The sequence below is a fragment of the Typopeltis vanoorti genome, chromosome 12 (genome assembly GCF_054136105.1).
Source record: "Typopeltis vanoorti isolate ZY-2024b chromosome 12, IOZ_Tvanoo_1.0, whole genome shotgun sequence".
NCBI classification, from domain to species: Eukaryota; Metazoa; Arthropoda; class Arachnida; order Uropygi; family Thelyphonidae; genus Typopeltis; species Typopeltis vanoorti.
Window position 1 is genome coordinate 95,992,118 of NC_143560.1, and position 14,301 is coordinate 96,006,418.

The 14,301-nt window shown below is 36.8% G+C and overlaps 1 protein-coding gene across 1 annotated transcript in view; it reads right to left on the reverse strand.

Moving 5' to 3' along the window:
• The window catches only part of LOC150101027 (uncharacterized), a 108,726-nt gene that overhangs the window by 55,862 nt on the left and 38,563 nt on the right, over positions 1–14,301 (reverse strand). Inside the window, exons 3-4 of the mRNA XM_090401303.1 lie at positions 13,197–13,265; positions 5,343–5,516 (exon numbers count right to left, since the gene is read on the reverse strand). Of these exons, the coding sequence (XP_090257429.1) occupies positions 5,343–5,516; positions 13,197–13,265 (243 nt within the window). The remainder of the gene's footprint in view (positions 1–5,342; positions 5,517–13,196; positions 13,266–14,301) is intronic.

Consider the following 14,301-nt stretch of genomic DNA (forward strand, 5'->3'; position numbering starts at 1 on the left):
TGATTGCTGAAATCTGATCAAGAAATAAGCTACAATTTTAATAACAAATGCAGAAGATATACAGGATACTCCAAACTCATTGCACCATATGGGAAAATAATAACAACCTTTATAACTGTCATTTTTTCCTTGTTGTAAAGTTAATTTCAACAGAAAGGTACCATATTTGCGGGCATATAAGATGCATCCCCTTTTTTATACACATTTTTTAGGAAAAAAACTTGATCACTGAATATTATAATTTACAGTATTTCAAATATAAAGTAATAAGTAGGTCTACTTTCAACAAATACCTAATCTAACTAGGAAAGAGTACCCACCTTTTAATCTTCTTCATCAAAAACCAGAAATTCATCTCCAGAGCTAAATGAAGAGACACTTCAAACCTCTTCTAAATCAGAATCTGAGTTCTCATACAACAAATTGTCCTCTGTACCATCCAGTGCATTATTAATGCCACACTTCTTAAATGATTTAACACACTGTCTCAGTTTACACAGCATCCCATGAAGCTTTGACCCACTCACAAACTTGCGAAATGCTAGGCTTCTTCCTGTTGGTGTAACCTCAAAATCTGAAGACTGCATCCAACTGTTCCACTTCTCCTTCATAAATCCTTTAAATGGTTTATTAATACAGACATCTAAAGGTTGAAGCTGACTAGTTAGACCTCCTGGAATTACAGCGAACTGAGTTTTCAATTCCTTGAGTTTATTTTTAACATCTTCTGTTCTGTGAGAACGAAACTGATCCCATACTAGCCCTGTTTCCATGTTCTTTAGCATATGTAATCACACATAGCTTGTATGCAATATTGTAGCAATGCCCACGTTTTTCAGCCATAATTTGCCAAGAAATTTAGAGGAAATTTATCACCGTTCACAACAACCGCGACAACAATTGGAAAGTTTAAACGAACAGGAATACAGCTGTGATCATCGATGACAGCACATGCACATCCACTGAACTCTATGTAACTGGAATGCTCACACACCGCAAGGAAGCAAGAAAGAAATCGTGTAACTCGGAACAGAGAAAATTTCCAGAAATTAAAGTAATAAAAAACTGAGTATTGGCATATAAGATGCACCCTGTTTTTCAGACCCATTTTCAAAGGAAAAAAGTGTGTCTTATATGCCAGCAAATACGGTATTTCTAGGAACTGTAATAATTCATGTTTTAGAAATTCAGCCTCATATGAATTAATTAAGAAAAATTTAAATTGGCTATACCAGTGTGATTTAAATTGGCTATACCATGACAGCTGTATGACCAATGTCATACAGCTGTCATGAAATTTGAATATCTGACAATCAGCTGTATTTTGTGATAAACATTTATTAAGCTACTACTTTTCAATTATATACAAAGCATCCAAGTGTACTATATTTATTTTATTTTCATAATGCCATTATAACAGTAAAGTAGCTTTCTTTGAAGTTATTGAAATTTAAATCTTAAACTTTAGGTGTTTAATTATAGGTTATAGGCAATTTTTCTAAGAAGCAACAAACATTTTGAAGACTTTTTACTGTTAAATTATTTGGCTATAACATGTCATGGCCAAATAATTTAACCTCATATAAGCCTAATTAATGTTATAATAGGGCTAACGAGTAGATAATCATATCTACATAGTCTGCCAACTGCTAGTTCTCAGGCCTGTTTTGCAGAATGAAACTTGAGTTTTCAGGAAGTAAAAAACCCCTGTTCCATATTCACATAAGAATGGCTAACCTACCTTCAGTTGAAAAGTCCTTTATAAAGGTTCTCCCCAAATACCATGAGTATGTTCATTTTTGGCTGTGTGGCCGGTGGGGTGACTGTGGAGGAGTGGTGTTGTGGGATGGGGGTGGAGTGGCTGGTGCGGAGGGTGTGGTGGAGTTATTCGGTGGGCACTTTATTGAAGTATTTCATCCTGGAGAAGTCGGTTTTAATGCTAGAGGGATAGGGCTGGTTCGAGGTTTAGATGTGCAGGAGGAGAGTGTGTTTCGGATGCTGGGTGCTCTGGATGTCGGTAAAGCTTTGGGACTGGATGGTGTTTCACCGCAAGTTTTGAGAGGATGTGCTGGGGAACTGACAATGCCTTTGACCTGGCTTTTCAATGGGAAGTCTGGCTACGGGAAAGGTGCCTGGGGAGTGGAGGGGGGGGGAGATAGTGCCATTGCGTGGGGGTGGTGGCAGACTGGAGGTGTCTGGTTATAGACCAGTCTGTGTGTCATCAGTGGTTGTTGGGATCTTGGAGAGAGTGGTGAAGGACTGTATGCAGCATTGGGTGGATGGGGGTGGTGTTGTCTGTGAGGGTCAGCATGGATTTGTGAAGGGGCGCTCTTGTTTTGGTAATATGCTGGCCTTTTATAATAAAGTTACAAGAACATTAGATGAGGGAAAGGCATATACTGCAATTTTCTTAGACTTAGCGAAGGCATTTGACAGGGTGCCACATGATAAGCTGATATTTAAGTTGCAGCACATGGGTCTGGATGTCAGATTGGTCAACTGGATTCAAGATTGGCTGTCTGATAGGTATCAGAGAGTTGTGTATGGTGGAGCAGTTTCAAGGAGGCAGAGGGTTACAAGTGGTTGGTCCCACAGGGCTCAGTACTAGGACCTGTATTGTTTGGCCTTTGTGTCGATGACATTGCCAGTGGACTGCAAGGGGATATTTGGTTGTTTGCAGATGATGTGGGGCTGGGAGGGGTTGTTGGTGATGGTGCAGATGTGGTGGCCCTGCAGGAGGATTTGAATGGGCTAGATAGATGGGCAGATGAATGGGGATGTCGGTTTGATATAGTGAAATGTAAGGTCTTGAGGTTTGGGAAACATCTATGGGATACTGCATTCTCTATGGGAGGAGTTATACTGGAGGAGGTGGGGGGGGATCTGGGGTTGATGGAAACCTGAAATTTGGGGGACATGTTACAGGGGTGGTGGTGGGGGTAACACAGCAGATTGCTGCAATTATGAGAGGGATGCTGACCTGTGGAGATGAAGGGGTTGTCATTCCGTTGTGTAGGTCTCTGATCAGACCACACTTAGACTGTTGTTCTCAGATTTGGTCCCCAGGATTTGAAGGGGATAAATTAACTGTGGAAAGGATACAAAGATGGTTTCAGGACTGTACAAGCATAATTATGAGGATCGGCTGAGGGAATGTGAACTGCAGAGTTTGGTGGATAGAAGGAGAGGTGATATGATTGAGACTTTTAAACTGTTGAGAGGTGGTTGCAGGGTTGACACTGGGGAGTTCTTTCGCTTGGTTGAACAGCGAGAAGGAGTGATTACAAGAGGCCATCCCTGGAGGTTGCGAGGGGAGACTGTGAGCGGGAGGGTGAGGAGTGGTTTCTTTGCGTGAAGGGTGGTTGAACCGTGGAATGCATTGCCTGATGGAGTGGTGGGAGCGAGAGCAGTCAATGAGTTTAGGGAGTGGTATGATAGACTTTGTGTTTCTTAAGGGGGACCTCCCCTCGATGAATCTTGACAGACTATGTTCTTAGGAAGGACCTCCCATGATGAGTCTTTTGACTCCATGGAGGCCTGAATAATAATAATAATAAAATTAAACCAAGATCTTAAAAAAGCCATGAGTCTGAGTCTAACTAAGTTTATGTTCATTAGATTCAAAGTGTGAAACTATAAGAACTGTTCAGGAATCTACATGGGTCTCAAATACTTTTAGTAGTCTGCCATATTACCAGCTAGGAAGATAGCACAATTCATCTCATGTAATTGCATAAACAACTTGAAATAAAATTTAGCTTACTGACTCAAGAACTATTTACTCTATAAGTGATGGCAGTTACCTTATCGTGTTTAAATAAAAATCCATGCTAACCAGAGTTTGAATAGCATGGATTTTGACTTACACATAAGGCAACTATCATTGCTTGTAGAGTAAATAGTTCTCAAGTCAGTAAGCTAAATTTTATTTTAGCTTGTTTCAGTCATACCCTTAATGTAATAAATGAGAACATTATTATCATGTAAAGATCTCTTTAGTTACAAAATCATTCATAAGGATGGTTATCAATTCATAAATACAAAGATGTTTATATGACAGCAGCAAAACAATTCATTCTATTGGTTTAGGCATAACTGACAGCTGTAGAAAGGAAGTGGATGGTTTCATGTGATGTAAAGCAGGTGAATAATGAGGTTTTAAGAAACTGAGATACTTTTGTTCAGTTTGTACCATGTATGGATTTGGTACTTCAGAATTTGAGGCAGAGAAATATACTATAAAAAGGCATGTACAATTGGTATAGGGTTGGAAACATGATGACCAATCTTTCTAGCAAGTATGTGTGTGTATAAGTGAAAACCCAAAAACCTTGAAGCACTTGGATGATGGCTCACAATGCCTGCATAGTGGACAACCTACTGATAATGTCTTTCATCATCTTAATATTTACAGTCATTGGGGGGGGGGGGGGACCACTGGTAAATCACCTTTCATGTAAACGTGGCATGGAGTACCTAGTATTTCATGTACTGAAATTTAGCATTTATGTTGGTTGGGAATGATTGGAATTACAAATAAGTGACAACTAAGGCCATGAAAATGAATTATCACTGATTTTATTTCTTATTCTGTAGATAGTTTGTCTGTTATGGAGGGTATGAAAATCCTGATTTCGAGGTGGAGAAATGCTTTTAAGCAGTGATTCTCGAACTTGAAACACTGTGAGGCTGACTCACCTTCAGATGACATACCAAAAGATTGCTATACTATACATCAAAAATATTCTCTTTTTTATGCAAGGCACCTGTGTATCCTTGTGATGACAACATTTCTAGTTCATTAATGCTATATCACGAGAAAGAAGGCCATTACAGGTTTGATTCTAGTTGCTGGCTAGAGGAACCTTTTTCCAGACCATTTTCAGACAGTTCCCAAGTTAGTCCATCTTTTGCACAGGTAAATAGGAGTTTTTCTCCTGTAAATTTGAGTTTTTAACTCATAGCTTGGAAAATAGAACCCAGAACTTTCACCATTTCAGCATAATAATGCAGTTAGCATTTAGGATCACAAGATGATGACAGTTTCTGTGTACTCTTGTTCCCAAGTATTCAAAGTCAGCAGTAGCCGGAAAACTCAAGTCTCAGTGACAACTATGAGAGGAATTGGCTGCCTACCTAATTGCAAAAGTTAGAGCTAAAATGTTCTGCCTGTTTCCTTTGAGAAATAAAAAAAAGTATTAGAGGAAATTGTTTTACTTTTTTTTTTAAATTTGATAATTCAGTGTTAATCCATCTTATGCAAGTTGTTATCAAATGTACTAATTAACATGCACAAGACTGCAAATACACACATTCAGTTCTAAACAGTATTTTATACTTACCTTAAGAATAAGCAGTGCAGCAACGATGATGCAAGCAATATTTACAACGGTCAACATAAAACTCACTATACCTAATACAGCACACTCTTTGTCCATAGTTGGATAGTAAGTTGGAGTATGAGTGTATGGTGGGATCAAAGATTGCTTCACTGTTGTATTGACACCATGAATAACCTACAAATCATTTGTAAACATTTCAGTTACAGAAAATAACAATATACATATATACATTTGGTTTAAGGAGTGCTTAAGGGTCAAAGTTGTATAACTGAGAGGAGACCTCCACATAGCCTTTAAAGGAATGCGGAGAACCGACCAGGGCTTCTGACCTAATGTCCAATCCTCACCTTCTCATGGTGCACTCTGTTGGGTATCTACCTGGATACTGAACGAACGAGGATGGGCTGGCAATTTGGTATTTAGCCGACCAAATTGTATTCCTATTGGTTAAACCAAAATACAAAATGATGGTACAACATGACAAAATTTCATGTCGGCTGGGGAGTCGCCCGGTTAAACAAGGCCCCCGTTTTCGCCAGGGAACTAGGGTGAACAGCGAAAAGTCAGCTACTGGAACAAATCTGAAACACACCCCCAACCCAACATCACCACAGTTAAAGATCGGTACTATCAATATAAGGAGCCTGAATGGCAAAGAGATGGAGCTAGCCGAGGAATTAGATAAGTACCTGATCGACATAATAGGGGTGACTGAAACAAAAAAGACAAAAACTGGTGAGATCTTTCTGAGCAATAAATACAAATTGATATATTCAGGCAATGACAATCAAGGAAAAGAAGAAGTAGCCATAGTATTCAACACACAATACGAGGCTAATCTTCTTGAATGGCAGGCAATCTCAAATAGAGTAATGTGAGCAAATATGAAAATGGGGAACTGGACAATGAGACTTATTTGTGCCTATGGTCCCACAGAAGGTTTTACTAAGGTTTCAACCTTAGTGGAGGAATTTTTTCAGGCTTCAGAAAAAGCAACTGACACAATGAAAAATGAAAAGTCAATCTTTGTTGGGGATCTAAATAGCAGAGTAGGAAGTGATTGTCATACATACAAAAATATTTTGGGAAAATTCGGAGAAAAGAACAAAGCTAATAATAATGGCAAATATCTGTTGGATTTCTACTCAGGGCATGGACTGGTTATTACTAACACCATGTTCCAACATAAAAATGTGCACAAATTCACATGGAGAGAAGATGCAAGGAATAAGAAAAGTCTCATTGACTATGTTATTGTTGATAGTGATGTTTTCTCCCTGGTGCAGGACACTACAGTGTACAGAGGATTTGAAATTGGAAGTGATCACTACTTAGTCTTGAGCAGGATAAAATTGAATGAATTTCATATTGAAAAAATAACATGTAAGAAAGTTTTAAAGCGAATAAAAGTTGAGCAGCTCTCAGCTGTGAACTGTAGGCTAAAATACACAAAGATTATTGAAGAAAAAATGAAAGAGTTTGAGAACAGGAACCAAACCTTGGAGATTCAGTGGCAAGCCTTGAAGAAAAAGCCTTGAAGAAAACCCTGATTGATTCAGCTAGAGAGGCATGTAGTGAAGTTGTCTGCAAGGATAGAAAAATTAGAACTCCATGGTGGACACAGGAAGTTAAAGAGGCAGTGAAGGAAAAGAAGAAAGCATATCAAAAGTTCCTGGCAAATAAGTCAGCTTGTGCTCTTAGAGAATACGGAGAAAAATGTAAGAAAGCTAAACAAAAGTCATGGGAGGACTTTGGCAGGAACATATAAAATAAATATCAAGAAGGTGGCAAAATATTCTGGAGGTTGTTGAAGAAGCTTAGGAATGGAGGAAAGAGTGCTGTAAAAGGAGTTAGAGATGATAAAGGTGATATGAAAATGGGAGAAAAAGATATCCTTGAAGTATGGAGTAATTACTTTGAAAAACTGCTAAATGAAATAAGCAGTGATGACAGCACAGTGGTATAAAACACCGACCAGGCATGCAGTCAGGAATACATATCCATACTTGAAGTAGAAAAAGCCATCAAAGGCTTGAAATGTGGAAAGGCAGCAGGAGTAGATGATATTCGACCAGAAATGCTGAAGTATGGTGGTATAAAAGTCTTACAGTGGCGGCACTACATAGTTCAGAATGCCTGGACAGAGGGACGAATTCCTGATGATTGGAGTAGAGCTCTAATAGTACCTGTATGTAAAAAGAGAAATAAAACTGAATGTGAGAATTAGAGATATTTCCCTACTGAGTGTTCAGGGCAAGATTTATGCCAGTATACTTGAGAAACGGTTGAGAAGAATTGTGGAAGAAAAGCTGGATTCAGGCCAAATAGAGGGTGTCAGGATCAGATCTTCGCTTTATGAGAAATAGTTGAGAAAGCATGGGAATATAAACAAAGATCTGTATTTAAGTTTTGTAGATCTGGAAAAGGCATATGACAAGGTGCCAACAGAGAAGCCATTCAATACGCTACAGTTATATGGTATCAATGGGGCATTATATCAAGCAGTACTTAGTCTTTATTTGAGTTGTAAGTCAGAAGTTAGAATTGAAGGAAGTACAGGAAGATGGTTTAATGTTAAATCTAGTGTGAGACAAGTATGTACATTATCCCGTATGTTATTCATTATCTATATGAATCACATTATGAAGGAAAGTGGTATTAAACATGATATTAAAATTGGAGATGTTAATGTCAGCTCTTTGCTTTATGTGGATGATGTTATACTTCTAAATAAATCCACTACGAGTCTGCAAGATTCCCTGACTAAATTGAATAACTGTTATAATAGATATGGTATGAAGGTCAGCAATAAAAAGACAAAAACAATGAAAATAGGCAGAATCATTGAAAATGTCAATTGTGTTGTGAATGGAGAACCGGTGGAACAAGTAAAACATTTCAGCTACTTAGGCACGATTTTTAGTGAATATGGTAAATTAAATAAGGAAATAGACAACAGAATCAACAAAGCTGGTATGGTAGGAAGTCAATTGAATAAATTCATTTGAAATAAGAGAGAAATTAGTCTGAACACTAAATTAGCTGTATAAAAGACAGTGTTCAAACCAGTTTTAACTTATGGATCTGAGAGCTTGGTCAGAAGTAAAACACTTGACCAAAGACTAGAGACCGCAGATATGAATGTCCTGAGAAAAATTAGAGGGGGGTGAAGTGAACAGATGGCATCAATGGCAATATCATATTAAAAACGAGGATATTAGGAAAGAACTTGACATTGCCAGCATCCAGGAATGTGTTAGCAGAGCTAATCTCAGGTGGTATGGTCACTTAAACAGAATGGGTGAGGAAAGATTAGCAAAACAAGTGTTCTCTGCCAGGTTGGCAGGAAAACGAGGAAGACCAAGATATAGGTGGTTTGATAGGGTACAAAGTGCTTTAGATGACAAAAATATAAGATCTGATAATATTGGAGTCTTGACAAGTAACAGACTGATTTAGACGAAAATTGTAGATAGGAAGTTAGTAATGATGTAAATTTTTCATGTAGTACTATCATATCCTGTACACCCCTTGAGGGTACATGGCAGGAATTTGATGATGATGACATTTGGTTTGAAACCCAATTCCTTAATCTGGAAATCTGTATGTGATAGTCAACTCTGATTATAGTAAATGTCATTATAGCAAATTCAGTCACTTTTAACAAACCACGGGAAAGTCCTGGACAAAATACCATAGCAAATAGTGCTGTGATAAAGAAAATTTCATTATAATCAATCTTCCACTATAACAAAGTGCTTCTTTGGTCTCTAATAGTTTGCTAGTACAATGCATAGATACTGTTATGTTGAGTGGGAGTATGAATGATGCATCAAAAGCCACAGTTATGACAAAATCTGATATTGCTCATTATTCACTTATATGTAATTTTGAAACAAAGTGATTGTGCTCATACAAATTATTTTCATCATGATCCATGCGATACTAATACAACTAATTTTGCTGATGATAAACTACAGACTTGTAAGGATAAAATCCTCCTTACATTCACATTTATTATAATGTAACAGTTCTCTCACTAACGGGAGTGGGATTGCCAGTTCATGTTGCCAAGTATAAGGTTTTGATATTTGGAAAAGAAAGATGAGATGTAGAGTTTACAGTTGGTGGAAAGATATTGGAGGAGATGGAGAGCTCTGGAGGGAATGGTGGATAGGGATCTAAAATTTAGAGGATACATTACTAAAACCGTATACATAACTAATTAGCAACAAAATGACTGAGATAAATGAGACATGACTGCAGAGAAGAGAATAATGAAGCAGACAGAATATTAAGGATACAGCATTTTCTGGAAAGACAAGAAGAGCAAACAAAAATGACCATTAAAAAAAGTCATGCTTAATCCCAATCTTCTCAAACATGTGCCTTGTGCTGATAATGAAACTCACCTGTTACTATATCACAATAAGAAGAACTAATATTAGAGACTAACTTTTAGGACAGCTTAATCCCCATTACTTTCTTTATATTCAAAATGCAAAAAGATGGGTGCTGTCATGATTATTGGTGATTTATGTTTCGTAAGGTTTCTGAGATGAACAGTCTTGTAATACTTGGAAAGAGAATCTGTATTTTGTTTAAATTCAGATTCTCAGATTAGAATGACTGACACTTCTGCATGAACCAGATTATACAAAAGTAAAGGGAGTTAATGCAGCAATTTTTTTTACCAATTCACTGGCTAGAACTGGAACATGAATTGTTTATCAACAATTGAAATTAACATTAAACAGTATATTTGCGCTATCATAAGCACTATCAGGTTTCTAAGAAGCCAAGTAACTTGGCCATGGCATGACACTGAGCTTAACAATATATAACAAAAGATAAGATGGAGATATTTCTATCATATACCTCTTTCCACCTGCCAACCAAATTCTACAACCCACAAATTCTCAGTCTGTCTTTGTAGGAAGCATCCCACAGACAAATCACCACCTTGGTCACTCACCTCTGGATCTTCTCCACTACGTCATTTCCAAGAAACTCAGGTGGCCAAATAATTTACATTTGGATTACAGAGTAATTCAGATGTGGCCATATTAAAGATGGATAATAACTTTCTTATCTCCGCTTATCAGTGTGTTCATCAATAACCAATTAACCCTACAAACTTTGGCCAGTTTTGCAATATGCCCTCTGAACTTAAACTCCTTATCCACCATTGCCCTTAAATTCTCAACCAAATCAATTTCCTGGGATTCATTTCCTTTGGTGTATGTAATATTTTCATCCCAAAGTACATAACCTTACAGTTTCCCACATTGAAATAGTATATATTCTCCTATGTCCATACAAGCAGTCTATTTAAGTTCATTCTTAAATCTGTAGGATCTCTCCATCACTATTCTATCCAGTTTTTACATCATCGGTGAACAAACCACCGATGATGTGAAAACGTCAAATTATTTCCTACATCATTAATGGGAGCAGTTCAAGTAAAGAGTCCTTTGGCACACTGACAGTCACTTGCATTCTTATTCTTCTATTCCTCCATATACTACTCTCTGATATCTGTCCATCAGCTACCCTCATATTCATTATTCAACTAACTGTTACTCTGTTATAAAAGCTGAGTAATGCTGCTCCTCATGGTTATGCCATGTTCCTATCTACCCTTTCCTGAATTTTGCCTCTGACCAGCTTCTCCAATACCTTTTTACCTCCACTCTTGAGATAATGATCAGTATATAATTTTCTGCCAGTGATTTGGAGGCTACTTTATGCAATGGGACTATTTTATCCTCTTTTCACTCTTGCAACCTTACCAGAACTTCACTTAAATTAAACAGTCTAATCAGAGATACTGCCATTTCTTGTGCACATTTTCATAATACACGAGACAATATCTCATCTAATCCTATACACACATTCATATTAAGAGTGTAAAATATCCTAGCATTTACAATTCAGCTACCTCCATTCTTACATCGGTTCTTGTAAACTATCACTGCAATATCTTCACCTGAGTGTAGCTATTTGCAGAGTGCCATTCATGAGTAGTATTTCATCTGCTTCTATCATCTCCGTGTCATCAGCATTCAATAAAGTTATCCTTCATAGTTTATTTTACTTGTCATGTAGCAAAGAACTTCTGTGAGATTTCCTTTCGTCTGCTCCTAATTTCCTCTTACTGTTGGTCACCTGCCTTACTTGTAATCTGTATTTCTTGTGAGCATGCTGATCACTTTTCTCCACCAGAAATGTGCTGGAGCCACTTCCCTCTGAGTCACAAGAGATAGTAGTTCAATTTGTGAGGATAAACAGAATTATGTTCACCAAATCAATTGTTTATGCATAATATGAAAAATATTACATATTATGCATAAACCAGTGCCACTTCTACCCTATGCTTATACTATGTACCTAGAAACCAGTTGCCTGCCCAATACAAAGTAGATATACTGTCTTGATTTATATGTCTAAATCTTCGTTAGGTCCATGCACCTGTGTCAGTAACATGTACATCACTACTGCAAATTGGAAGTTCAAATTTTAACAACTCCTATTCCCACCCCTGCCTCCATAACATTTTCTTTCTTTTTTTTTTTTTTTTTTTGATTTCCTTGCTTAATATTGCTATCATCCATGTAACTCTTACATGATTTATCCTCCTTACTCTAAGTATACACTCATACTACTTCCTTCAGACATGCCTTGACCATTTCTCATGTGCTGCTAACATTCTTCCTTTCCTTACAGATTCTTACTATGGCGCTGCCTTCTTGTCATATCATTTGCCCTATAGCTCCACATATAGCCCCCGATTAACTGGAAAAGATAACTGGAAATTTCCCAAGTTGAAAAGTAATTAACTCAAGTAATTATATCTTAACAGATGTATAAATTCCATGTGATCTTTCTTCCTTCCAATCTCTCCCTAGTTGAAGTGTTCCTATAATAATTACTCAACCTGTATTCATTTTTGAAATTATGGATTCTACAACTGGTTAAGGGTTTACTTGTTGTTTACTTAGTTGAGGGTTGGCTGGTTAAGGGTTTACTGGGGGCAAGGACAGCAAAGGTCATGTTGCATTCTTACAAGGTTACATGAGGGAGTGGTAGTCAAGGAAAGATATGGATAGCATACATTGGCAAATTAGCATAAAGTACAGGTTGAGTAATCTTTTCTTTTAGTGTTACACGGTGATCAGCATTCATTTTTGAAATTATGGATTCTACAACTGTGTTAAAATAACTCTTTTTATTATCCCGAGGAAAAAAAAAAAAAAAAATTTTTTTTTTTTCACTAGAGGTCATGCCAGTGAGTAGCATGTGATCAAATCATTGTTTTTCTAGCTTATGGTTTCGAAATGTAACGCAGCTAGTCTTGTATATTTATGTATGCTCCAGATGATGATCTTGATATGAACATCGAAACATCGGGATAATAAAAAGACTTATTTTAACACGGTTGTAGAATCCACAATTTCAAAAATGAATGCTGATCACCGTGTAACACTAAAAGAAAGGATTACTCAACCTGTACTTTATGCTAATTTGCCAATATATGCTATCCATATCTTTTCTTGACTAACACTCCCTCATGTAACCTTGTAAGAATGCAACATGACCTTTGCTGTCCTTGCCCCAGTAAACCCTTAACCAGCCAACTCCCTGGCATCAGCAACCAACTGTGTATTTTGTCAAGCTACATATTTTCTATATATAGCTGGGCTGTTGACCATATATTTGTCATCAGTTGGTTAACAGTGATTTTGTGCTAAGATCAGGTTATAAAACTTGTACTAATACTAGGTATTAATAAATCCAAAGATTATTAAAGTCATAATTTGCTAATATTCTTAATGAAATGAACTAAACATTTACCACTATCCCAACTTCAGATTCATATATTGCTCTAACTCTTTTAATAGCTGATAATCCCCACAGAAGACCCTGAAATTGAATTTTAAAAAATTTAAATAATTGAAAATACTCAGAACTAATACAGGTATCCCTTGAATAACACGATTAAGTAATCCCTCGATGTTACTATATCAAAATCTCATTAATCAAGTATAATAATCAATGGTAATAATTAAAATTCGTCCATGATCAATTACTGTATTAATAATTCGTTTTATATGGTACTCTTTTAGGAAAGACAAAAAAAAATGAATGCAAAATAAATGTTTGTACCTACATTAGTTACGCAATTTTTTTATCAAAAAAGTTATCAAGAGTCATTTGAACAGTTTGTTTTTTTTTTCTTATCAGCATAAATTCTATGATAACAAGCAAAAATTACTCTTTAGACCTTGGCAAACAAGCATTCTTCGATTAACATCTAGATCCATATCTATTACTTGCTGCTTAAGCAAGTTCTTTCCAGTTCTTTGATTGTTATTTCCTTTGGAACCTCATCTTCATATTCTTTTTGTTTGTTGTCTTCATATGCACATTGTTGTTCAATTTCAAGAAGATCGTTGTCACTGAAATCTTTTGAATTTGAATCCAATAATTCTTTAACATCTTCTGCATCAACACCATAAAAACAAGGTCTTCCCCAATTGCAACGATTTCTTCAACCATGTTGTTCACAGGATTTGAAAACCACCTAAGACATTAGCGCATTCTGCCAAAAGGTTTTTCTGAACAGCTCTCATGCAGCCAGAAGACACTTGCTCCCACTAGTCATGAATGTTTTCAATTGCACGTTTAATGTTAAAATTTTTCCAAATTTCTTGGAGCGTAATCGCATTTCCTCCTGCTGTTGTTTCTACTGCCTTTGAGAATGTCTTTTTAAGAAAATAGGCTTTCAAAAGTTGCAGTGATGCCCATGTCCATGGGTTGTAGCAATGATGTTGTATTTGGTGGAAAAAATAAAACTTTCACACAAATCATTAAGAGAATTTGGATGACCAAGTGCGTTAGCTAAAAGCAAAAGAGCTTTGAAAGCTAAGTTATTTCCTTGCAATAAGCTTCAGCTGCT